The sequence below is a fragment of the Trichomycterus rosablanca genome, chromosome 17 (assembly GCF_030014385.1).
Source record: "Trichomycterus rosablanca isolate fTriRos1 chromosome 17, fTriRos1.hap1, whole genome shotgun sequence".
NCBI lineage: Eukaryota > Metazoa > Chordata > Actinopteri > Siluriformes > Trichomycteridae > Trichomycterus > Trichomycterus rosablanca.
Genome location: NC_086004.1, coordinates 21,554,639 through 21,580,684, shown reverse-complemented (window position 1 = coordinate 21,580,684; position 26,046 = coordinate 21,554,639). Strand labels below are relative to the sequence as shown.

Genomic DNA, 26,046 nt, shown 5'->3' with positions numbered 1-26,046 from the left:
CTACCTAGTTTTTTTTTTTTACTTTCGCTGGCAACAGCATAGATTTATGTCCCTGTATGGCAAACATTCTTTTCCTTCTCTTAGTAAGAATGGGGAGTGTGATACCCCCCACTCCAGCAAACAAGGAGTAGGGAGTATCATATAATCTGTTCTTTCGCCTCTTCGCTTTGGGCTGCATTTTTAAGTCGGCTTCTTTTGTTTCTCTTAGTTACTTTGTCATTTCGCTCTTTAGTCACAGTATTGTTCTACCTTGGTTTAGCATCCTGCATATTGGGTTTAGTCATCCCATTCTCGCAGGTACACTACACCTGCTGCTTTAGTGTCAAGACAAAACCCGCACCGTTACAGAATGACCCAGCCGCGGGGAGACCAACGAAGCCGGCATATAACTTTTTAATGAAAGGAAATGCCGCTGATGGTCCTCTATGCCTCCATACCCCTACTGACCATAATGGCATAGCAGAATGGCATGATTCTGCAACCCTGTGCACTTGTCACTTGTTACAATTTGCATATTATTTACCAACCAGGCTATTAATGATTTTATTTTAAACAAGGCCATGTTGGTACTAGTCAGTCAGGAGGCTGAGTGTATAAAACCTTGTGCATAATATTAAGTTCAGTAATTCTGAATTTGTATTAAGAGCTTAAGTTAAAACCAAAATTCTGTTTCGAAACTATAAGGTACACAGAGCTAAAATGCTGTCAAGGCTAAACTGCAACTGCACCTGGGAATTTATTTACTGACATTTCTTCGTAAATGTGCATTCTAATGCATTTTTCAAAAAAACTACTTTCTAGCCGCTCAGGTGGCGCAGTGGTAAAACACACGCTAGCACACCAGAGCTGGGATCTGGAATACATCGTATCGAATCTCAGCTCTACCATCCGGATGGGCTGAGCGGCCATATGAACAATTGGCCTGTTGTTCATATAGGGGTGGGGTAGTAGTAAGCCGGATAGGGTCTCCTCGTAGCTAATGCAACTACGACCTCTGCTGGCTGATTGATGGCGCCTGGATGTGTCTCTCCGTACACAGTGCTAATCCGCATATGCACTCATCAAAGTGTAGGCGAAAAGATACATACGGCGTGGCTTAGCTTCATTCTCCTCAATCAGAGAGGGAACCGGCATTGGTGGAGAGGAAGCATGACGCAATAGGGCAATTGGACGCACTAAAAGTCAAGAGAAAAGGGGAGAAAATGCATAAAGAAAATACAAAAAAAATACTACTTTCTGTTCTATGGCAAGGCATGACGTTCTAGGACCTTGATCTGGTATTGGACCTGTCCTGTGCTTTAATATTTGCCTTTGCACACTGTTTTTGAGGAGTTTGCTCATCTCCTGTGACTACATTGGTTAACTTCAGGTACTTTAGATACCACAGGTGCTTGATGGTTGCTCTGAACTGCCTCCAGATAAAATGAATGAATGTTTAAGCGTGTGTTGCCCAGACTGTATTCCAGCTCCTAACCTGTGTTTCTGGGTGACCCACTGCTACCCCAATCAATTGAAAAGCATCAATGAATATATGTTTATTGCCTTTCATCATAACTTAGATTAATTAACAGGCTTGTTTTAGTCTTCTCATTACAGTGAAACGTTATGACATCGACATTCTTTTCCTTGGTGATCCCAGATACACTGCAGATGTGGTAAATAAAGATTAAGTTCAAAATGCTTGAGGTTTCTCTTGAGAAAACAACCTTTCTAATCCTTTCTAGCTCCCTGCTGGGCCTTCACAGATACACTTAAAAGCATGTCAGATTAAATCATACAAAAGCCAAAAGTGTGTTGAGTTTTCAACAGCTAAACCTTATTGTGTGCTGCTGAGCTGGAGGATCGTGGCTGTGTGTGGTGTGTTTTGTATGTAGCAAAGTTATCAGGACCTTCAGTAGTGTTAATCTGAATTACAGGCCTTTGAGTTAAGCTTGTGCGGAGGAGGGGGAATGATCAGCTCTGAGCCTCTGGCTTTCTGGTGTGTCCACTGAAATTCTAAGTCATTAAGGCTGAATTTAAAAAAATTCTAATACATATCTATTACTTTATAAAATACTAGTACAATTTGCATTAAAGGCTACAGTAGTAATCAAAAAATACAACCGCCATTACCTTAAAAAAATGACATCTTAAAAACAACACATGTTGCTCTAAGATCTCAATGTACTTTTCTGCATTAATGCTGCCATCACAGAAGTGTAAATGACCTTTCCCAAGGGCACTGACACAGCCCCATACCATGACAGACCCTGGCTTTTGGACTTGTTGCTGATAACAAGTCTGGATGGTCCTTTTTGTCTTTGGTCCGGAGCACACAGCATCTATTTTTTCCAGACCTGGAATGCTGATTCATGTGACCACAATACATGTTTCCACTGTGTGATGGCCCATCCTAGATGCCTCAGAGCCCAAAGAAGTCGACGCCGCTTCTGGACATGGTTAACATAAGGCTTTGTTTTTATTGATCCCTCAGTCTAGTCCAATTGTGTACAATTACCCTGGATGCATCCTCTATACTGATTTGACCCTTCACCGCTGACTGAGTACGCCTCTCAACTGGTATGCACACAGTACAGACTGCATGTCCCAACTTTTTCTGATTTGGGGTTGTAATAAAAGCTTCATTTAAAGCTAAATTTCGCTCTGCAGAAACGTTTAGAATTGGGTTGAATGTTTCAAACTGCTGTACATTTCACAGGGTTTAATTAGCTGGTGCTTTACATTCAGACAGGTATGCTAACCCCTTTGCATTTGCTTTGCTTTTTGCTTTCTTTGTGTAGGTGGGTGTGGGTATATGTTTGTGTGGGTGTGTGTCACTTCTCAGACTCCTGGTCTTTGAACTGCAGAACAGGAATGCAGCTGTGCTCCGCAGGAGTCTGGTAAATTTGGATTTCTGCATTCTTGCATTCTTGCTTAGTGAGCAGACCATTAAGGGTAAAGCATTTCACACGAACTCTACCAGTAGTGAGCTGGCTCCAAAAAGTTTTATATGGTATAGTTTATGGACCAGAATGAATTCCAGCTAATTAATTTTAAACATACACTGATTAGCCATAACATTAAAACCACCTCCTTGTTTCTTCACTCACTGTCCATTTTATCAGCTCCACTTACCATATAGAAGCACTTTGTAGTTCTACAATTACTGACAGTCCATCAGTTTTTCTGCATGCTTTGTTAGCTCCCTTTCATGCTGTTCTTTAGTGGTCAAGACTCTCCCAGGACCACCACAGAGCAGGTATTATTTAGGTGGTGGATCATTCTCAGCACTGCAGTGACACTGACATGGTGGTGGTGTGTTAGTGTGTGTTGTGCTGAGAATCATCCACCACCTAAATAATACCTGCTGGTCTTGTGGGGGTCCTGACCATTGAAGAACAGCATGAAAGGGGGCTAAAAAAGTATGTACAGAAACAGATGGACTACAGTCAGTAATTGTAGAACTACAAAGTGCCTCTATATGGTAAGTGGAGTTGATAAAATGGACAGTGAGTGTAAAACCAAGGAGGTGGTTTTAATGTTATGGCTGATCAGTGTATTACTTGACATTGGTAAAACATTGAATTAAATAATTATTATTATACAGAATTATAATTGATCTAAGTGAGCAGTTTAAGAACAACAAATGCAGTGTTTAGCCCAGGAGGAAGCTGTTTACAGTCAAAGTTAATGAAGTGCAACACCATAACATGACCCCTGTATCAAGTGTGAAGGAATGCGCTCATCGAGTTTAAACTTTAACCATTTTCTGGGACAGCAAACGATTTACCATACCACGATCTACCCTGTTACTGGCCAGTTATCAGTCCTGCTGCCCTTTGAACCATACTTAAAGCCCCTTTCTTGAATCCAAAGGGCCTTTGACCTCCAAAGAATGGATATGCAGAAGAAAATAAACAGTGTACTGCAACAGGCTGAGGCCAAACATCTGTTGGGGCAATGCCAGAGCACAGAGGCCAAAACGATCAATAGCACTTTTTTACACTTTTATGTTTGTGTGTGGGAAAGTCACACTTTGGTGATTGTTATTCAAATGAGCTGATCTGTATCCTAAATTAAATTACAATAATCAAGTTATGAACAGATTTATTGTTAAATGTCTTGCACACTATTATTATTTTTATTTAAAAAATCATGTTTGCATTTATTGTCTTATAATTGAAGCACAAATTATTTTATTTAATGCAAACTGTTCCTTACAAAGTTAAAATCTTTAAATACTATAAATAAAAGCAAAAGTGGATCAATAGTCCCCAATATACTTGGCCACAATTACATAAATGCAGTGTCTGTAGTGGTCAGTATCTATCAAAAGTGGTCCAAGGAAGGAACAGTGGTAAACCGGTGACAGGGTCATGGGCGGCCAAGGCTCATTGATGGACGTGGGGAGCGAAGGCTGGCCCGTGTGGTCCGATCCAACAGACGAGCTAATGTAGCTCAAATTGCTGAAGAAGTTAATGCTGGTTCTGATAGAAAGGTGTCAGAATATACAGAGCATCACAGTTTTGTTGCGTATGGGGCTGCATAACTGCCGACCAGTCAGGGTGCCCATGCTGACCCGTCCACCGCTGAAAGCACCAACAATGAGCACATGAGCATCGGAACTGGACCACAGAGCAATGGAAGAAGGTGGCCTGGTCTGATGAATTACGTTTTCTTTTACATCACTTGGATGGCCGGGTGCGTGTGTGTCGCTTACCTGGGGAACAAATGGCACCAGGATGCACTATGGAAAGAAGGCAAGCCAGCGGAGGCAGTGTGATGCTTTGGGCAACGTTCTGCTGGGAAACCTTGGGTCCTGCCATCCATGTGGATGTTATTCCACCTACCTAAGCATCGTTGCAGACCATGTATACCCTTTCATGGAGCATTTGTGGGATGTGCTGACATTTTACTCTTAAAGATTTCACATTGTAACAACATCTTGTTGTTTTACCCCAAGATGGTTCTGACGGAAACCTGTTCACCCTCTTGAGGTTTAAGACTGCAAGTCGAGACTGTTGTGCCAACAATGCTGCTCCTGCTAGATGGGATGGGTACCTGGCGTGTTTGCACCAGAAATGTCCAGAACTTACAACGGACTTTATCACAGACTGGACTGAACAATGAAGAACTCCAGTTATTTTTTTTGCTAGTTATAACTTTCAGTTCAATTTAATTTTGTGTTTGTATGATTTGTGTAAATCCTATTTATTTAAAGTATCTTCCAGGCCACCCAAGAACGATGGGTCCCTGCTGAGTCTGGCTCCTCTTACGGTTTCTTCCTGTAATTTAAGGGAGTTTTTCCTTGCCACTGTCGCCCTCAGCTTGCTCAATAGGGGTTTTTGGTCTGTTGGTCCTGGATTCTATAAAGTTGATTTGAGACAATGTCTATTGTAAAAAGCGCTATATAAATAAATTTGACTTGACTTTAGTCAACACACTACACAGCCGACATGGTATGTTTTTATTTTCAAGCACTTGGTCTGGCTTGTTGATTGTCGATTTTAGCAACATTTTTATGTTCTAAGTTTTGTTTCCCTGTGAACTAATGTAGTACATTGCCAGAGCATGTGATACAACCTGAGGACGCAATTAGTTGAATAGTTGCTGCATTCAACTGAAGGCAAGACAGTTCACGGGTCAGCTGAGGTGTGGATTTGACCTGTAATCAGCTCAATGAAGATATCTCTTTAGATAAATGGATTAGAAAGCTGTTTTCAACCTGACCACTCCTGTGCTTTACATTTAAAGCCTTCAGTTTGCTAATTATCCTCACAGTGCTAGCGAAGGGTTCATGTGATGAGACCAGCATCGAAGCTTTTGGAGCTTTAGCTTTTTTCTCTTCTCGTGTTGTGTTTTGCACTGTTGATTTGTTGCTGAAGTGCTTGCTGTGATACGGGCCGGATTTCATTGTGTGCAAGTGTGCGCGTGTTTGGTCGCTTGATTGAGGTCAAACAGCTTTTTATCTCAATAAAAGATATCTCCTAAATGAGGCTGTGAACAGTGCAAAGGTGAACGTAGGGGGCGAATAGAAGAGGTGGGTAAATTAAGGAGAGAAGCAGGAGAGTAAGGGAACAGAGCGAGCTGTATTGACATCTGTGAGAAAGAGGAGTGAAGGACCAGACCATGATCTCTTTATACCACTCATGGGGACGACGCATTTAAATAAGAAACGGATGTTTGGAGTAAATTAGTTGACCTTAACCCTGTGGGTCAATGCCCTCTGTGCGTGCGAGCGTGTGTGTGAGAGAGAAATGCTTCGGATCTAGGAGGGGGGGCATATTAATCCATTCACCGCCCTGTGATTGACAGCCTCTGTCATTGTTTTCTAACGCTGAGTGTTTTTCCCAGGCATTAGAGCGTCACCAATCTCTTTACATTCAACAGATGCTGGAGCTTTATGGCATCTCGTTTTCCCATCACTAGTTTGCTCATTTGTTAACTCATTAGGAACAGGTTTGTCACTAAGCTGAGAATGTGTGTGTAAGGTATTTGTGTTACAAAATCATATATTGGTTGCAATCATTACAATGATTACAAATGTCATGTCAACTAGTTCAAAATAATTTGGTTTATGCTAGCTACTATCTATTGTACACAATCTGTGTTTCATCATCCATGTCCGAATTCCACTCAAACGTAGTTTTATTGGCATGACAAATATGGACATTCGTACTGCCAAAGCTTAGATACATATTTATGAAAAATAATAAAAAGAAAGTAATAACAACAATAATATAATACATAAAAATAGTAAAAACAGACCTTGCTGTCTTTTACATTGTTATTATGGGTGATTAAGCATTGATGGGAAGAATGGCAACTATCCATTCAAAATCAAATCCCCAAAACAATAATGCGATGGGTCTGAAAACTTTCTGAATCCACTCTTACACCTAGTCTATATAAAAAATATTGATTATAGCCGCTCAGGTGGTGCAGCAGTAAAACACACACTGAACACCAGAGCTGGGATCTCGAATACATCGTATCAAATCTCAGCTCTGCCTGCCGTCTGGGCCTAGCGGCCACATGAACAGCGATTGGCCTGTTGTTCAGAGAGGGGTGGGATATTAAAAAGCCGGATAGGGACTCTCTCATGGCTGATAAAATTACGACCTCTGCTGGCTGATTGATGGTGCCTGCACAGAGATGGGAAAAGAGTGCTGTCAGGGTGTGTCTCTCTGTACACAGTGCTGATCCACATTGCACTCTTCAAAGTGTAGGTGACAGAATGCACACGGCTGCACACGACTAGCTTTGTTCTCCTCATTCAGAGTGGCATTGGTGGAGAGAATGCATGATACAATCGGGCAATTGGACAAGCTGAAAGGGAGAAAAAGGGGAGAAAATGCATAAAGAAAAAAAATATTGATTATATTGAACCTTGGTAAATATTCCTAATTTTTCTATCTATTGAACAGAAATAGTCTACGCTAAAGTAATTCATTAATTTACTAATTAATTAATTAAAATGAACATTCAGGAGAAATGGTTCTCATAATTTAATCTATTACATTATAGTAATATTTTGATCCCATTAAGCTTGTGTATTAAAAACAGTGATTTTCTTGTTGTGCCTAGTCTATACTAAAAATATTGTTTATATTAAAGCTTTATATTAAATCTGTTGGAACAGCGGCACGGTGGCTAAGTGGGTAGCACTGTAAGCACAGCAGGAAGGTCCTGGGTTTGACCCCTAGGCAGTCCGGCTCCTTTCTGTGTGGAGTTTGCATGTTCTCCCCGTGTCTGCGTGGGTTTCCTCCGGGTGCTCAGGTTTCCTCCCACAGTCCAAAGACATGCAAGTGAGGTGAATTGGAGACACTAAATTGTCCATGGCTGTGTTTGATATAACCTTGTGTACTGATGAATCTTGTGTAATGAGTAACTACCGTTCCTGTCATGAATGTAACCAAAGAGTAAAACATGACGTTAAAATCCTAATAAACAAACAAACAAGTAAAGGTTGCAGGGTAAAAATAGCAAAAATCCTTACTCTTAAAAATCCTTTACTCTTTTCTGAATTAGTTTAATTATATGCATTTAATTAAAGAGAAATGATAATATACTTTAATCTATTACATCATAGTAATATTTTGATCCAGTTAAGCGTGTAAACCTGTTGATTTCTTAAGGTTGGTTTAAAAGAAAACTTGGTTAATTAATCCGACATCGCCACACTTAAGATCGCAATCAGCTACAGTGGTACCTTGTAACTCAACATCCCCTAAACTTACATCAAGAACGTCCCCTTCGTCAAGACATTTGTACCCTTAAACTCTATGTTTCCTTTAAACTCAACGTGTGCGACTGTTGCTTTGCTCAGCACTCGGCTTGAGCGGTGCGGTAAAACGTCATGCGAACATGAGTCGAATCGGCATTTGTGTGGAATAACCGTCAAATTTACTCTGAAAGCTCCACATGTATCTGTGTTTATCTGGATTTTTCTCCTGTTTCACTTTTAAACTTGTGTTACAGTCGGGGCTCTGAGAAATTGTGCGAATCAGTTTTTACAGAGAGAGTCTAAAACGCTTATCATTTAAATAAAATAATGTAACTTAATATATTAAAAGAACGACATAGAAACACTAAACCTCTCTTAATTATTACTGCTTATTTGTTCTCTCCACTAATTAAGAAGCACAATAAAACAATAAAGAAGTAAAGATAAAGAGGTTTTGTTGTATTTTTGATTGCTTTTAACTTGTTTTTAATTGTATTTCAGTGTTTTTATATTATACTTGTGTTATTTTTAGTGCATAATTGTCAAAAACAACCCCATTATTTTACATTAGCCTTGCATTAACAGACTTTCAATACATCCATATGGAAAAAATACCTTAAAACTCAACGTCTTTTAAACTCACCACTGTATTTAAAAAAGCCAAATAGAACCACTTTAAAACTAATAACTCACTGTTCATTCAATATGTGACAGTGATTTGTATATTACTTTCACTAATTAAGATGACATTTGATATAACAAAACAACTGACATTACAGTGCATAACAAATGAAGATTTAAAATAATTGCCACCCTCAGGACCTTTACTGCAATCGGTGCGCCACATGCAGCCGAACAGGTCCCGCAACCCTCTGATCTTCTTTATCAGGCAGGGCAAGCTCAGGCAAGAGTCCCACTATAGCATGGCCTCGTAACCCCTATATTCTCAGGCTTTAACAACATACAGGCGGCCCTTTGACCCTGGGGGTGTGACACTCAACCTTTGCCTCAACCTGACTGGCATTCACAGCTGCAGCCAACTGCCCTGAGGTTGGGGGTGGGTCGCATGCAGCCATGAGAAAGGTGGACTCAGTAAGAGAGAGACAAATGGCCTTGGTTCTACCCTCTTTCTCTTTTGTCTTCATCTTTTGTTTGGCCGGACCAAAGGGCCAGATCTTTGCAGGGAGTTTGGTTTTTGCATGAGGAGAAAAAATCCATGACCTCTGGTAAATGCTGCTCCTGTTTCTCAAGATCACAGTTCATCCTAGTGTTTTAACAAAGGTGCTCTTAAATGAGGATTATATGTCTCTGATAATATCACACAATGACTTGTGAAAAGAACACTCAGTAGTGACACGGCACACACTAACCCTAAACACTCAAAGACCCCCTGAATTTAAAACTGTAATTAAATGATCAGCCATAACATTAAACCATCTCCTGGTTTCTACACACACTGTCCATTTTATCAGCTCCACTTACCATATTAAGGCACCTTGTAGATGTAAAGTCAGAGACGATCGCTCATCTAGTGCTGCTGTTTGAGTTGGTCATCTTCTAGACCATCATCAGTGGTCATAGGACGCTGCCCACGGGGCGCTGTTGGCTGGATATTTTTGGTTGGTGGACTATTCTCAGTCCAGCAGTGACAGTGAGGTGTTTAAAAACTCGATCAGCATTGCTGTGTCTTATCCACTCATACCAGCACAACACACACTAACACACCACCACCATGTCAGTGTCACTGCAGTGCTGAGAATGATCCACCATCTAAATAATACCTGCTCTGTGGTGGAGTCCACTGTATACAAAAAGCAACAACGTTGATTTAAAGTCTTTCTGTTAAAGTACAGTCTCTTCTTTCTTCCACTCCAGTGCCTCCAGTGTGCCTTTGAGTTCAGCTAGTTGGACTGCATGTCGCTCTTGCATGGCCATCATCTGCCGCTCGAGCCTCCACAGCTGTTCGTGGTGCTTTTTGCGTGCACTCCGGCATGCACTCGTGGCTTTACTAAAAAAGAAATGCCTTAAATCAGTCCACATATCCAGAATCTTTGTTCAGCTGTACAGACTTTAAAGCATTTTACACAATCTTCCTTTCATTCCAAACGTATTGGACCAGCCATGACGTGCAACAGGGAAAAGGAATGTTCACCCACTTTTATTATTTACAGGTCCTTCTCAAAAAATTAGCATATTGTGATAAAGTTCATTATTTTCCATAATGTAATGATAAAAATTAAACTTTCATATATTTTAGATTCATTGCACACCAACTGAAATATTTCAGGTCTTTTATTGTTTTAATACTGATGATTTTGGCATACAGCTCATGAAAACCCAAAATTCCTATCTCAAAAAATTAGCATATTTCATCCGACCAATAAAAGAAAAGTGTTTTTAATACAAATAATTATGTTCAGTTATGCACTCAATACTTGGTCGGGAATCCTTTTGCAGAAATGACTGCTTCAATGCGGCGTGGCATGGAGGCAATCAGCCTGTGGCACTGCTGAGGTGTTATGGAGGCCCAGGATGCTTCGATAGCGGCCTTAAGCTCATCCAGAGTGTTGGGTCTTGTGTCTCTCAACTTTCTCTTCACAATATCCCACAGATTCTCTATGGGGTTCAGGTCAGGAGAGTTGGCAGGCCAATTGAGCACAGTAATACCATGGTCAGTAAACCATTCACCAGTGGTTTTGGCACTGTGAGCAGGTGCCAGGTCGTGCTGAAAAATGAAATCTTCATCTCCATAAAGCTTTTCAGCAGATGGAAGCATGAAGTGCTCCAAAATCTCCTGATAGCTAGCTGCATTGACCCTGCCCTTGATAAAACACAGTGGACCAACACCAGCAGCTGACATGGCACCCCAGACCATCACTGACTGTGGGTACTTGACACTGGACTTCAGGCATTTTGGCATTTCCTTCTCCCCAGTCTTCCTCCAGACTCTGGCACCTTGATTTCCGAAAACAGTACTTTGGACCACTGAGCAACAGTCCAGTGCTGCTTCTCTGTAGCCCAGGTCAGGCGCTTCTGCTGCTGTTTCTGGTTCAAAAGTGGCTTGACCTGGGGAATGCGGCACCTGTAGCCCATTTCCTGCACACGCCTGTGCACGGTGGCTCTGGATGTTTCTACTCCAGACTCAGTCCACTGCTTCCGCAGGTCCCCCAAGGTCTGGAATCGGCCCTTCTCCACAATCTTCCTCAGGGTCCGGTCACCTCTTCTCGTTGTGCAGCGTTTTCTGCCACACTTTTTCCTTCCCACAGACTTCCCACTGAGGTGCCTTGATACAGCACTCTGGGAACAGCCTATTCGTTCAGAAATTTCTTTCTGTGTCTTACCCTCTTGCTTGAGGGTGTCAATGATGGCCTTCTGGACAGCAGTCAGGTCGGCAGTCTTACCCATGATTGCAGTTTTGAGTAATGAACCAGGCTGGGAGTTTTTAAAAGCCTCAGGAATCTTTTGCAGGTGTTTAGAGTTAATTCGTTGATTCAGATGATTAGGTTAATAGCTTGTTTAGAGAACCTTTTCATGATATGCTAATTTTTTGAGATAGGAATTTTGGGTTTTCATGAGCTGTATGCCAAAATCATCAGTATTAAAACAATAAAAGACCTGAAATATTTCAGTTGGTGTGCAATGAATCTAAAATATATGAAAGTTTAATTTTTATCATTACATTATGGAAAATAATGAACTTTATCACAATATGCTAATTTTTTGAGAAGGACCTGTATATGTAATATTGTTACTTTTTGAAACATGCAATGAATACAAGAATATGTGATTTGTTATTTCCTATGAACCTTTTTTAACTGACAAAATTAATTACCACTCCAGTACCTAAACCACAAGTAAAAAGTTGGTAAAAAGCAGGTGAATTGGTAACAGGTGAAAGTATCACAATTGGGTATAAAAGGAGGATCTACCAAGGGCAAGCAACAATGGGTCATTGCTCATTAAATTGTGCCAATTGCCATTTCATAACTCAAGATTGCAATTAATGTAGGTGTTTTACCATCTACCATACATAACATTGTTAAAAGATTCAGGGAATCCAGAGAAATGTAGGTCAGTGTAGGGAAAGGCCAGAAACCAAAATGCATGGAGCATTATGTAGAGGAGAATCAGACAGTGGCAACCACTGACTATTGAGCAGCTGAAGTTGTGTACCAGTTGGTATTCTCAGTTCAGTTCCAAAACAAATAAGAAGTGTAATTTATAGAAAGGTAATGTAACACTGGTAAACACTGTCTTCATTACAACTTGTTAGTGTTTTGCATGCATCACATTCTACATTTCTTTATATTTTCAAAATACAGTAAAATAAATCTGGAGTTCGAATCTCGGCGGTGTTATCAGCCGCCCAGATGTCTACACAGACATGGCTGCCTATACATAAGTAGAGGGGAATGGCTGAAGCCCTGTGATGGTTTGGCGCTCTATCTAAGGTATTGCTGCATTGTGCCCAGTGTTTCACCATAAATTCAGCCCCTTTATGACCCTGACCAGAATTAAGCGGTTGATGGAAAAAATAGGGTATTAAGAATTTGTTGTGTAGTACTTAGTAAAGTAAAGATGATACGAGGGTTCTTCAAAAGGTTTCCACACTTTTCTCTGACTTACAGTACTGTGACAGTATATTGTCTAAGGAATTGAAGGTCAATGGCCTTGCTCAAGGGCCCAACAGTGGCAACCTAGCAGTGGTGGGGCTTGAAATTAAAATATTTAAATAGTTATTGGTCTAATACTGACTATAGGATTTTCAGATCTGTACCAATTTTTCTGTTTCACATTTATACCCCGTTGAAATAGAAGTCATAAATAACTACATTTAAATTAATGCATGGGAAGAGGCTTATGTTACTTTGTTTGTTAGATATTCTATGGGTGCAAGTATTTGTGGCCCACAATGCTGCTGTAAAATGTACCTGTTTCTAAGGCTTTTAAAGTTTATGGATTTATTTGACTTTTTTGTTCATGTTTACCAAGGTTGCCCATAATAATAGCGCTGACTAGAAAATTTCTTTATCAAAAAATAAATCACGCTGATGTACTTATGACAGAGTGCAAGGCGGGTCACTTCATCCTTGTTAACTCTGCTCTGGGTGGTGTAGTCCAAAAGTGCTGAGTCCAGAGATTCTCGTAAAGATGTCACTCTTGTCTTTAATTTCTGCTCTCTGCACAGGACAACAAAAAATGTTAAAGTATCGGTCTTTTATGATTAAGCAATATTTTACCAGTTATCACAAAATATAGTGTTTCATCTTTTTAGAAACCATGATATTTTTAAGACTGATTAATTCCCATTTATCCTTTATTTCACCTTTGTAGGGCTGCATGAAGTTCCCTTATGATAGCGTGATTCCTGGGCCCAGGCGCTCCCACACCGCTCTCCAGCTTGGCCCGATTTTCATCTGTCCTCTAAATCAAAAAAGAAAAGACTTGGTTTTAGTTTAAAGTGACATTTACAGCTCACCAGCAAATAAGCTGCAGTAGCATAATGTGATAATCCTATTACAGTTAAACTGTACTGGTAGGGCAGCACGATGGCTAAGTGGGTAGCACATTATGACCACCTTCCTAATATTGTGTTGGTCCCAAACTGTGCTGCACTGTGTATTCTCACACCTTTCTATCAGAACCAGCATTAACTTCTTCAGCGATTTGAGCTACAGTAGCTCGTCTGTTGGTTTGGACCACACGGGCCAGCCTTCGCTCCCCACGTGCATCGATGAGCCTTGGCCGCCGATGACCCTGTCGCCGGTTTACCACTGTTCCTTCCTTGGACCACTTTTGATAGATACTGACCACTGCAGACCGGGAACACCCCACAAGAGCTGCAGTTTTGGAGATGCTCTGACCCGGTCGTCTAGCCATCACAATTTGGCCCTTGTCAAACTAGCTCAAATCCTTACGCTCGTTAATTTTTCCTGCTTCTAACACATCAACTACGAGGATTAAATGTTCACTTGCTGCCTAATGTATCCCACCCACTAACAGGTGCCATAATGAAGAGATAATCAGTGTTATTCACGTCACCTGTCAGTGGTCATAATGTTATGCCTAGGCGGTGTATTTATTTAGTCATTTACAATGTCACAGTGGATCATTCATTTGCGTATTAGATTTGGCACAGTTTTTATGCCAAATCATACTATTAATCTAGGCTTGGGATTGGCACTAAGGGTGCACTGACACTACTACGTCTATGTGTCTGTGGACATAGCAACTATCCATTCCAAACCAACACACATATTCAGATTCAGAGCCACTTTTTCTTTCTTACTCCAGTGCATTTTTTAAACCCTATAAATTGCATATAGGGTAATATTAAAAGGCATTTTTCATATTAGCTTTATAATATTGTAGGAATTGGTGTGAAAGGCATGTACCCAACCCATGAAGAAATTACATTTGTAGACGGTCCACAAATCTAATGATTTAAAAAGAACACTGCCTTAATAACCTAAACAGACACTAACAAATCACCTGCTGCTCTGTTCTCCTGTCCTCCAGCTCTTCTCTCAAACTTTGTGCCATGACGGCTCCGGCAGAGTCCTGACACTTATAGGCTACCAAGGAAAATTCCAGACAACGCCGTTCCTTTTCCACCAGGCTTATCATTCCCCGCAGTTCAGACATTTCCTCCTGAAAATCCACCCAGAGACAGCACAGTGAGATTTAACTAAAATAGAACAATTTAATGAATAGTACAGTATTGTATTTATGAGAAAATATTACAATGAGTATATTAATTTGACAGTTTTACCACGGCTTTATACTTTCAGGGTCGTGGTGGGTCCGATTCACTGGGTGAAAGGTCGCCAGTCCATCACATGGCAAACACACATACACCTAAGGGTTTAGCGTCTCCAATTAACCTGACTGTATCTCATTGGACTGTGGGAGGAATCCTTACCCTCACATTGACTAGCTCATACAACAGTGCTGCTTTCTCTCCTCTGGGGTTATTCGATGTACTGCTGTGTTTTCTAGCTCCTGCCAGAGTTCCTGTATCAGGACTGAGCTTTCCTTCTCCTGTCCTGATCTCCTCCGGAATACACACTGCTGCCCTGTCCTGTTTGAGTCGGGCAATCCTCTGCCGGATAACTCCAGTCTTTTCTTCAAACTCCTCTGCTAATAAGCTAACCAAAAATGAAAGAGATTTTTTGTTAGAATAATGCAGAGACTAAACATTTAATTGTGATTAGCAAACATTCATCAACAAAAAAATCTATTATTACTCTGCCTGTTTCACGTAGAAGAGAAAAAGCACTCTAAACATATAGAGACTAGTGGAGTCCATGCCTTGACGGATCAGGACTGGTTTGGCAGCAAAAGGGGGACCAACACAATATTAGGACGGTGGTCATAATGTTATGCCTAATCGGTATATATGACAACTAAATTGACATGAATAATAATTTATTCATACACTGTAAGGCCAAAAATGTGGACACCAATCCAGAAAAAGAAAATAGTTCTGATTACTTTTCAGATTCAGAAAATAGGCTTATCTCTAAAAGAATAAATTATACTGATTTACAACATGCTGCCTATTAGAATATTCAATTATATTTTTACATTTTAATGATATTAGTGGGTGGGGGGGCGGCACGGTGGCTTAGTGGGTAGCACTGTCGCCTCACAACAAGAAGGTCCTGGGTTCGATCCCCAGGTGGGGCGGTCCAGGTCCTTTCTGTGCGGAGTTTGCATGTTCTCCCCGTGTCCGCGTTGGGTTTCCTCCGGGTGCTCCGGTTTCCTCCCACAGTCCAAAAACATGCCACCAGGCTAATTGGAAACACTGAATTGTCCTATAGATACCTAGCTGCTAGATGCACAAACCAGTGCATTGTACAGTAGTGCCGGTCCCAAGCCCGGATAAAATAGGGAGAATTGTGTCAGGAAGGGCATCCGGCGTAAAAATTGTGCCAAATCGATGCGCGGATCATGATCCGCCAGAGCGCTGACCCCGCAACCGAGCGGGACAAAGGCCCAGGAGAAGAAGAAGAAGAATGATATTAGTGGTGGTCTACTGATTTTACATACTACTTTTTATGCTAGTATGTGGTTTGGGACACAGGCAATTATTTTTGTGTTCTGCCATTATTTTACTGCGTTTGGCATAATTGTAATCCCAAAATTTCCTCTTACAGTCTCATTGACTTGTCATTAACCCTTTAATGATCTGCCCAACCATTGGAAAGAAAATTATATGCTTCCAACTATGCAGCAACGGTTTAGGGAGGGCCCTTTGTTGTTCAAACATGCCTGTGCCCAGTGTAAAAAGCAAGGTCTATAAAGACATGAAGACAAACTCCAGTGGCCTGCACAGAACATCAACCGAGTCTTTTTTAACCAGCATCAGTGGGCACAAATTCCCACAGACACACAGTACTTCAAAGTATTATGAGAAGGCTTCTCAGAAGAGTGTCCATTCTTATAGCTTTATACTTTGGGCATATAGTGTAGCTACATGTATCATTTTAAACATGTTGGTGATCAGAGTCTTAGCATAAGAACCTACACAATGCAGGTCACATTGATGCCGGCCAAATAAAAGCCTAAAATTGAGCCTAAAATTCTCTGGTACTAGACTGGTGCTGTGTCTAGACCTCCATCCTAAGCAAGTTTTAAGTATTTTTTTTTAGCAGGAATGCATAATTTGTACACAGAATGTATTGGAAATTATAGTTAGTGATTTCTTTGTGAACCAGTTTAGTATTTTTAAAGCCTGAGATGTCAATGGTGACCAGAAGAACCTGTTTTCTTTGACTTCTGTGTCCACTGTTGTACAGGATGACTCGTCATGAGCAGTAATCAAACTGTCCGGTTGTTTTGTAGTTGATGGTTCTGTAATGACAGGCGGAACATTCAACAGTCAGTAAAAAGCCAGAAAGAAAGAGCATTGTGTGTGAGAAATGCATTTATACTGTGTGTTACATATATGACATATTTATTGCGGGAAACCACCTGCCAAAGCTGCAGTCTGGTGTTTCCTGGCTTCACAAAGGGACAAAAGATCACTGTAGGCCTCCTCACACTCTTCACTGTCAATCAAAAAGTCTCTGTTAATCTCTCACACCAATCACATGCTTGTCAGGCACTTCTGGAACTTTTTCCAAACAATGTGTCCAATAAGAAACTTACCCCACATGGCACATGAACACTGTCTCAATGTGTCTACCACAATTCACCCAGTTTGTTTAGACAACTTACCAGTATGCAAGAGCCATTTGGAGAGCAGAGCAGTCAGACTCGTGTCGGCTTAGAGTCATGCTGATCTGCTCCGATTCGCTTTTTCGGCGCTCCAGAGCTGCTGTTAGACGCTCGTTTCTTGCCTTCAGTCTTTCCAAATATCTGCACACAAAAGACACAAATTTGTGAGTCCTAAAAACACCACATGTGCATCATAAGAAAGAAAAATTGACATTTGTCATACATGAGTCCTGTATGTTATATGTTATAAGCACTTAATATAAAAATTGTGTTCATTTGTTATTACTGCTAACAGCTAAAACGTCCCATAAACAATAGAATATAGCTGCGATGGATTGGCGCCCTGTCCAGGGTATACCTGTCTTGTGCCTAGTGTTTACTGGAGGAACAGATCCTTTGCAACCCTGACAAGGATAAAACACACTGCCCAGGTGCATCTACCTGCTAATCAGGGTCCTTACACATCCCTCCCTAGCAGAAACGTGTCTGCTGCAGGCACTGCCAATTATGCCCGCTAACTGGTGCCAGTTTGTTTTTATTGATACACGTTAAGTCCATGTCTTACCTTTGGAGACGTTGTGTCTCAGTCTCCAGTACTGAACTGTTAGAACTGGGTCTGGGTGGCCTGGATGGGGAGGCAGGGGGTGTAAGAGACATTCTACGTATGAACATCGGTGACCCAGGGATGGTAGGAGATGCCCAGCATGGGCTTGGGGTCCTACTAGAGGACAAGGATGGACTGCTGGGAGGCGAACAACTGGCTGCCTTTAGCCATTTGCTTTTCAGGTCACTCAACTGTTAACAAAAGGTGAATTATAGGTGCTGTTAGACATTTGTTAAATAAAGGACGTGGTGATGAGTACGAGATTATTGCATGGTATGTAACCTTTTCTCGAAGTCTTTTCTTTTCCTCGTCCATCTCCAAAACAGCTTTTTCTGTATTCTTCAGTTCCTCCTGATGAGTCTGCAGGCTGGATTTCAATTCCTGGTTGAGTTCATGCAGTGAAAGAACATCTTTTTGATACATCTGACGCTCTTCAGCGGGTAATTCAGACTGATAGGTGATTCCAAGCTCCCTCTCCATCTCCACCAATATCTGAGAAAGGGGTTAATGGAGTGGTTTACTCATAAATGCCAATAAACAAGGCAAATACTGCTGGCACAAATTAGTCATCATAGCTCTGAAAGCATATTTATCATTTAGCGCATGTACTATTTAAATTATTGAACAATGACAAGCTCTACAACAAGAGGTTGGTACTGGTGGTTTCACTGATGGTTCATCATACCATCAATAGCAATGATATTAGAGCAGCAATAATGAGCAATTTAAACACGTTTTCTGGTCTGCCACCAGAGCAACTTCCTTTTTACTGCTGCTAACCTCCACTCCTGACTGAGGAGAGCCATGACTAACATTGACTTTGACTTATGTAGTAGCCGACTGCAAAGACGAGATCATATGGAACTCAGTCTCGTCCACGGAGAGTCACACACTGATCTCCATTATCCCCTGTCTTTGTGCAGGCAGCAGAGGTTGTAATTGCATCAGTTATACAGTGGGGCCAAAAAGTATTTAGTCAGCCACTGATTGTGCAAGTTCTCCTACTTAGAAAGATGAGAGAGGTCTGTAATTTTCATCATAGGTACACTTCAACTATGAGAGACAAAATGAGGAAAAAAAATCCAGGAAATCACATTGTAGGATTTTTAAAGAATTTATTTGTAAATTATGGTGGAAAATAAGTATTTGGTCAATAAAAAACAAGCAACACACACTAACACACCACCACCATGTCAGTGTCACTGCAGTGCTGAGAATGATCCACCACCCAAATAATACCTGCTCTGTAGTGGTCCTGTAGAGTCCTGACCATTGAAGAACAGCATGAAAGGGGGCTAACAAAGCATGCAGAGAAACAGATGGACTACAGTCAGTAATTGTAGAACTACAAAGTACTCCTTTATGGTAAGTGGAGCTGATAAAATGGACACAGTGCTGAAACAAGGAGGTGGTTTTAATGTTATGGCTGATTGGTGTATCTATTCAAATCCTGTGATGGTCTAGAACTGCATGTGTGTACAGATATTGTTAGACAGTGCAGCAGTTTCTTGGTTATAAGATGACATTTAATTATAGTTATTTTCAGTTATTTACAACCCCAACTCAGAAAAGTTGGGATAGTATGGAAAATGCTATTAAAAAAAAAGTAGTATTTTATTAAATGCAGACAGTCCGAACCCTATCTAATTCATGCTTTGTATGGTCAACTTCATTTCATTTGCATTTTAGGCTTGCAACACGTTCCAAAAAAGCTGGGAAAGTAAGGCATTTGCCTCCTTGCAATTAGAAATCAAAATAAATGTCCCAACTTTGTTCTTATTTGGGGTTGTGAAATCATATGTTCATGCATCGAAGGAAAGGAAAGCAGTTAAGTAGCGAGTCCCTACTTGTGTGGCCTGAACCCAGCTATCACGTGCTGCCATAATATGTTCTGCCTGGGTTTTCCCAACGTCAGGAATGCCAGGCCTGACCAGCTTTCTCCCCCTGCTGGCAGAGGACTCCAGCTTGTTCAAAAGCTGCTGTAGTTTGGCCCATAGCTCTTCACTGCCACCTGTGCTTGGACATAGTAAAAATAATTGTCATTGATTTTCATTGTCATCCTTCTCGTGTATACAAATGTAGTGGGAAGACTCTTGATTAAATATTGATGGAATACACCACACAATCTCATGAGTGTGTATGCAGGACTACTTGAAGTGCAAACTGCATGATGAGAGCAATGTACAAAACAACATGTAGAATCAGTTTTAGATGGGTTTGATACGTTGAATTCACAGACTATTATTATATATTTCATTCCTATTGTTAAAGACAGTAGTAAAATTTCTATTCATTCATCTTGACTTTATCCTATACAGTATGTAGCATATGGGTGAGGGCCTCCTCCGACCCACGTGCAGCCCATAGTGGAACCCTTTTTCACCTATGCACTCTGCACACTCTGCTAATCAGGGTCCTTACACAGCGTTTGAAGCCCCCACCCACATAGTTCGGTCATCCCGCCCTAGCAGAAACGTGTCTGCTGCAGGCACTGCCAATTATGCTCACTAGATGGCACTCAGCCGACCGGTGGCAATGCCGAGTTTCAAACCGAGGAGTTAAGAATATACCGCTGCGTCGCCTGGGTGCCTATACTACACATTGTTAATGCTTATTTACTGCTGTAGGTGCCTGGATGGGTGGCAAGCCTACTAAACCTGGGACCCAGGGCTGTAGTCTAGCATCAGGCCAGTTGGGCATCTGTATACAGACATGATTGGCTATGTTAGGTGGGAGTCCCTGTGATGGATAGTGTGTTTTGGCATTGTGATACATACACTACAGATGCAGTAAATATGCAGAGTTATAAATGCTTATGTATCCTATAAGTATTTTAAAAAATGGTAACCTGTTTAAATGGTACCCTGCCCACACTGAATTAAAAAAAGGTTTAAGATGCTGTGACAGATGTTATAATATTGTGTAAAACTAGAAAATTAAAACTTCTACCTTGCTTGTTTATGGACTGAATACATGCTGGGCCGGAGTGCATATCTGGGTTGCTCTGTGGTGCCAATGGACTGGAGTTCAGCTCTAAAACAGGCATGAAGGTTTGGCCCTGTCCCTGAAAGTCCTTTTGATCCCTGGAAAAAAAAAATTTTTTAGTATGTGCAACCTTTACTGCTATTATTCATCCTAACTAATGCCTTTTGTTCTTGCATATTATGATATACACTGATCAGCCATAACATTAAAACCACCTCCTTGTTTCTACACTCTCTGTCCATTTTTATCAGCTCCACTTACGATATAGGAGCACTTTGTAGTTTTACAATTACTGACTGTAGTCCATCTGTTTCTCTACATACTTCTTTTAGCCCCTTTTCATGCTGTTCTTCAATGGTCAGGACCCCCACAGGACCACCACAAAGCAGGTATTATTTAGGTGGTGAATAATTCTCAGCACTGCAGTGACAATGACATGGTGGTGGTGTGTTGTGCTGGTATGAGTGGATCAGACAGAGCAGCGCTGCTGGAGTTTTTAAATACCGTGTCCACTCACTGTCCACTCTATTAGACACTCCTACCTAGTTGGTCCACCGCGTAGATGTAAAGACAGAGACGATCGCTCATCTATTGCTGCTGTTTGAGTTGGTCATCTTCTAGACCTTCATCAGTGGTCACAGGACGCTGCCCACGGGGCGCTGTTGGCTGGATATTTTTGGATGGTGGACTATTATCAGTCCAGCAGTGACAGCGAGGTGTTTTAAAACTCCATCAGCATTGCTGTGTCTGACCCACTCATACCAGCACAACACACACTAACACACCACCGCCATGTCAGTGTCACTGCAGTGCTGAGAATGATCCACCACCTAAATAATACCTACTCTGTGGTGGTCCTGTGGGGGTCCTGACCATTAAAGAACAGCATGAAAGGGGGCTAAAAAAGCATGCAGAGAAGCAGGTGGACTACAGTCAGTAATTGTAGAACTACAAAGTGTTTCTATATGGTAAGTGGAGTTGAAAAATTTACAGTGAGTGTAGAAACAAGGAGGCAGTTTTAATGTTATGGCTGATCGGTGTATACATTCCAGTAATTAGACACCACATTTTGTAAGATCCCAATGCCCATATAACCCCCATAAGAAGTAATAAACCAAACGTACCAATAGATGCTTTAAATCAGACATATTTCTAGGTTGTCAGGCTTAGAAATATGCCGATCTCACTTCCTGCCACTGCATCCCTATTTGACTAGGCTACTCCTAAACCTTGATTCTGTTTATGTTTCTGTATTACCCCATTACACCGTAGCTTTAGCTCATAGACACATGACTACACTTTTTGTAAGAATCTTTAAAACATATTAAAATGTATTGTTTCCCTGATAAAAGCAAGTTGTTCAGGTCTTCACACTGCAAAGCACACCACACTATCACCACTACTGGTATAATGTGTAATTTTTCCCCCTAATCTAGTCGCATCCAAATACCCTGATTGCATTACTCTTCACCTCTACCGATACAACCTTCCACTGCTGACTGACGCCCCCTCCGACACGTGTGCAGTACCGACTGCATCTTTTCACCTGCACGAGGCGAGTTCATATGCGGATAAGCTTTGTGAGTGGAGAGCCACACCCTGATCAGTATTATTACTCAACTCCAGCCAAGTTATAAGGAACCCTGGGCCGGCTCATCCAACCCTGTGAACAACAGCTAATCGTTGTTCATGTAGCCGCCCAGCCCTGCCGGACCCTGCTTTTGTTATTTATTCTCTAAAAAGTTACAGTTTGGTAGGGTGCAGAAAATGGCTTTCACTGTGGTTCAGTGGAGTGTAAGTAGAATGATTTTTTATCAATATATTTTTACTTTAGATAGCACAGTGTTGCTGTAGAAACTTAACTCTGAGAGTAGACATGATTTAGACTCATATTCTACATGAACAACTGAAATCAAGCTTGAACTCAAGCTCACTTTAACAAATATGTACTAAAGGCCAATCAAAATGATTGTAAGTGTGACTGTGATTACCGTGGTATTTGCAGGGCACCCATCTTCACACTGAGCTCAGATATAATTTGGAGTAAAGTGCTCACCTCGGCATCGCACTTGGCCAACTCATGGTCAGGGCATGCTTGGCTGCCATTTTTCTGCTGGGCACAATTCACAATTCAAGACATTTTGAAAATACATAAATAAAGCTGTAAATTCAAATAAATCCTATAGTTGGCACTAGGTTAAAAAGCGTAATAAACTGCAAAATGTCATTTGTTTATTTATTTTACTACGTGTCACAATTATTTCCACCCCTGAATTTAGTATTTTGTGCATCGGATTGGACCACACGGGCCAGCCTTCGCTCCCCACGTGCATCAATGAGCCTTGGCCGCCCATGACCCTGTCGCCGGTTTACCACGGTTCCTTCCTTGGACCACTTTTGATAGATACTGACCACTGCAGACTGGGAACACCCCACAAGAGCTGCAGTTTTGGAGATGCTCTGACCCACTCGTCTAGCCATCAACTTTAAGGATAAAATGTTCACTTGCTGCCTAATATATCCCACCTACTAACAGGTGCCGTGATGAAGAGATAATCAGTGTTATTTACTTCACCATAATGTTATGCCTGGTCGGTGTATAATTCGTAATATATTTTGTCCAGCTCCTCTAGAAATTTTAACTTTTTATTATTACATTATATGGCCAAAAATATGTGGACACCTGATCATGAGCCTGTTGTACATGCTATTTAAAAACTATGTGCATTAATATGGCTACCGTATGCTTTATTCATCTGGGTGTTTGTCTCAGAAAATTTGTGCCTATTCTTTTGAAAATAGTTCGGGCACCGACGTTGGACGAGAAGGTCTGGCCTGCAAGCAACGTTCCAGTTCATCCCAAATGTGTTTAATGGGGTTAAAGTCAGGGCTCCATGAAGGCTACTGGAGTTTCTTCACACCAGACTAGTGTGCAGGGGGAACAGTCATGCTGGAGCAGAAAAAGACTTAGCCCAATATTTTATAGAATTGATTTTATACACCTGCTAGCAATATGCATGGCTGAAACACCTGAGCTTAGTAATTAGGATGGGTGTCCACATGCTTTTGTGCATTTAATACTATTCCTAAGTGTCCACAACAATGTTTTACAGCTGTATATAATGTAAAAAAACAATCACGGATTATTCTAGATGTTACTGTTGCACAAGCTTTTGTTTTGAGCAGAAACAAAGGAAGCACACATCCTGTAGCACACTTCCTGCTTCAATAGTGTTTGGCTTCTAGTCTGATAATCTGTGTGAAGTTAAGTATTCGTATTGCTTGCATTAATTTATAAACAATGTTACACACTTTTCAGCATAAGTAATTATTTATTATATAAGTAAATTAGTCCAATGTGTTTTGCATTGTTAGTGCTAACCAAAGATGAAATGGAATAATTAGACCAATCATTGTAATTAATATTAAAATGTGTTATGAATATGAATATGGAACATGGTTACAAATCCCCTATTTGTTGGCCTATTCTGCCCCTCCTTTGATCAAGTAAGTTTTATTGTTTTACTATTTTTAACCAGTGATTAAGCAGATTAAGCATTAGTAGGACAAAATGTAAAGAAGCAAAACAGACTTACCTCTGTCATTCTAGCCACACTTTTTTTTTAATTAGCACACTTTTGGTTCCTGCTCCACCTTTTCTTACTTTGCCTTGGTTCCAAACACTACTGTACAGGATTATAAACCAGAGCTGCCGTCCTGTTGCTCAGTGTGATTATAGGCTTGAGCAGTTCCACACTGTGCCTGTCTCGTGGCATTCTGCGCTGTCAAATCAGTAAAAAAAAAATAGTTAAGCCTTTTTTCCCCTATTTCACCTCTATGCTAACAGGTTACTGCAATGCATTCATCCATAGAACTCACATTGTCCTTCACATGCTGATAAGACTTTTTTGTATTCAAGTACTGGAAGCCATGGCTCTAGCCCCCACCCATGCTTTAGTGAGGTCTTTTCCTGTTTTTGTAGACTTGTTTGAAAGACACTGACTGGTTCATTTTGCTGTAATAATAATAATATTCATTATCATCACAATCGTCATTTTACTGAAAAAAATATGTGAACACCTGAACATAAGCTTTTTGGAAATTCCATTTCAACCGTGGACATGTTTTTGATTAGTCTTTCCAAACTACGGGTGTGTGGCTCCAATCCTGGAGGTCTGGGGTATGGGCAGTCTGGTGCTCTCATGTTTGTCGGATTTGCTGGCGCTGCGTGTTGGCTTCTGGCTGTGCCTCATCTCTGACCCTTAGGACCGGAGCTGCCCACCCTGACTATAGGGACAAAGGCGCTGAGCTTGGGGGTTCTAGGTCATAGAAACTTGTGGTGATCAGGGATGTTGCCTTGTCCGATCACTCAGGTTTGATGACAGTGGGGGAGGTGGGCGCTGATGTCCTGTGAAAGCCTTCATGACTTTGATACCTGCTCGCCCTCTCTTTTAGTTATGCTGTAATAATTAGGGATGTCAGAGTCTAATGCTACTCTCTGCAGAACAGACATTTTACTCTTTAGTTATAGTTATAACTTTTAGTTTAATCTAATTTTGTGTATGTATGATTTGTGTGGATTCTGCTCATTTAAATTATCCTCCACGCCACCCAAGGAGGATGGGAGTCCCTGCAGTGGCGTAACTAGGAGCTCATGGGCCCCAGTGCAAAAAAAAATAAAAATCCCTTGCTGTGCACTTACTGTATATTTTGATTACATGTATCCTGATATTTCATTGTCTTTTAGTTATTTGAATGTTTTACTTAACAAAAATAGTCAAAAAATAGTTTTTTCACTTGCTATAGTAGAAGGTCAGCTCACCTACCCGCTGTGAGTGCTGCTTGTCCAGCGGGGATGCTATTGGTCTTTTGCTGCGTGCAGTGGTGGAGGTGTGGAAGTAAAGGCACACAGGTAGAATTCACTTTAACTATTTAGTCAGGACTCCAGACTGCTTAGCTCCAGCACCCGAACTACCTATTGGGTTCAATGCTGGGGCCATACGGCGAGTCTCATATACAAAACTAACTA

The 26,046-nt window shown here is 41.1% G+C and overlaps 1 protein-coding gene across 3 annotated transcripts; it reads right to left on the bottom strand.

Moving 5' to 3' along the window:
- Positions 1–6,620: 6,620 nt before the first annotated feature.
- ushbp1 (Usher syndrome 1C binding protein 1) lies at positions 6,621–24,965 on the bottom strand. Of its 3 annotated transcripts, XR_010015121.1 has the most exons (16): positions 24,897–24,965; positions 24,614–24,799; positions 23,009–23,130; positions 20,982–21,115; positions 19,880–20,043; positions 18,315–18,524; positions 17,994–18,223; positions 17,429–17,569; positions 17,183–17,259; positions 16,972–17,062; positions 15,129–15,354; positions 14,699–14,857; positions 13,533–13,630; positions 13,264–13,386; positions 9,689–10,214; positions 6,621–7,308 (listed from the first exon to the last, which is right to left on the bottom strand). XR_010015121.1 is itself a non-coding variant. In XM_063012754.1 (15 exons), the coding sequence occupies exons 2-15, from the start codon at positions 24,620–24,622 to the stop codon at positions 10,049–10,051; spliced, it is 1,950 nt and encodes a 649-aa protein (XP_062868824.1). In that variant the 5' UTR covers positions 24,623–24,799; positions 24,897–24,965; the 3' UTR covers positions 8,742–10,048. The 3 variants fall into 3 exon arrangements, 2 of the variants coding, with proteins under 2 accessions (XP_062868824.1, XP_062868825.1); XM_063012754.1 differs by lacking the exon at positions 6,621–7,308 and having other exon boundaries at positions 8,742–10,214; XM_063012755.1 differs by lacking the exon at positions 6,621–7,308 and having other exon boundaries at positions 8,742–10,214; positions 23,009–23,127.
- Positions 24,966–26,046: the final 1,081 nt, after the last annotated feature.

Coding starts and splice junctions, on each gene's coding strand:
- ushbp1 (XM_063012754.1), bottom strand. Junction 21,116..23,008: donor GGTGCCCTGCAAATACCACG/GTAATCACAGTC, acceptor TTTTTTTTCCAG/GGATCAAAAGGACTTTCAGG. Junction 10,215..13,263: donor CGCCTTGCACTCTGTCATAA/GTACATCAGCGT, acceptor TTTCTTTTTTAG/TAAAGCCACGAGTGCATGCC.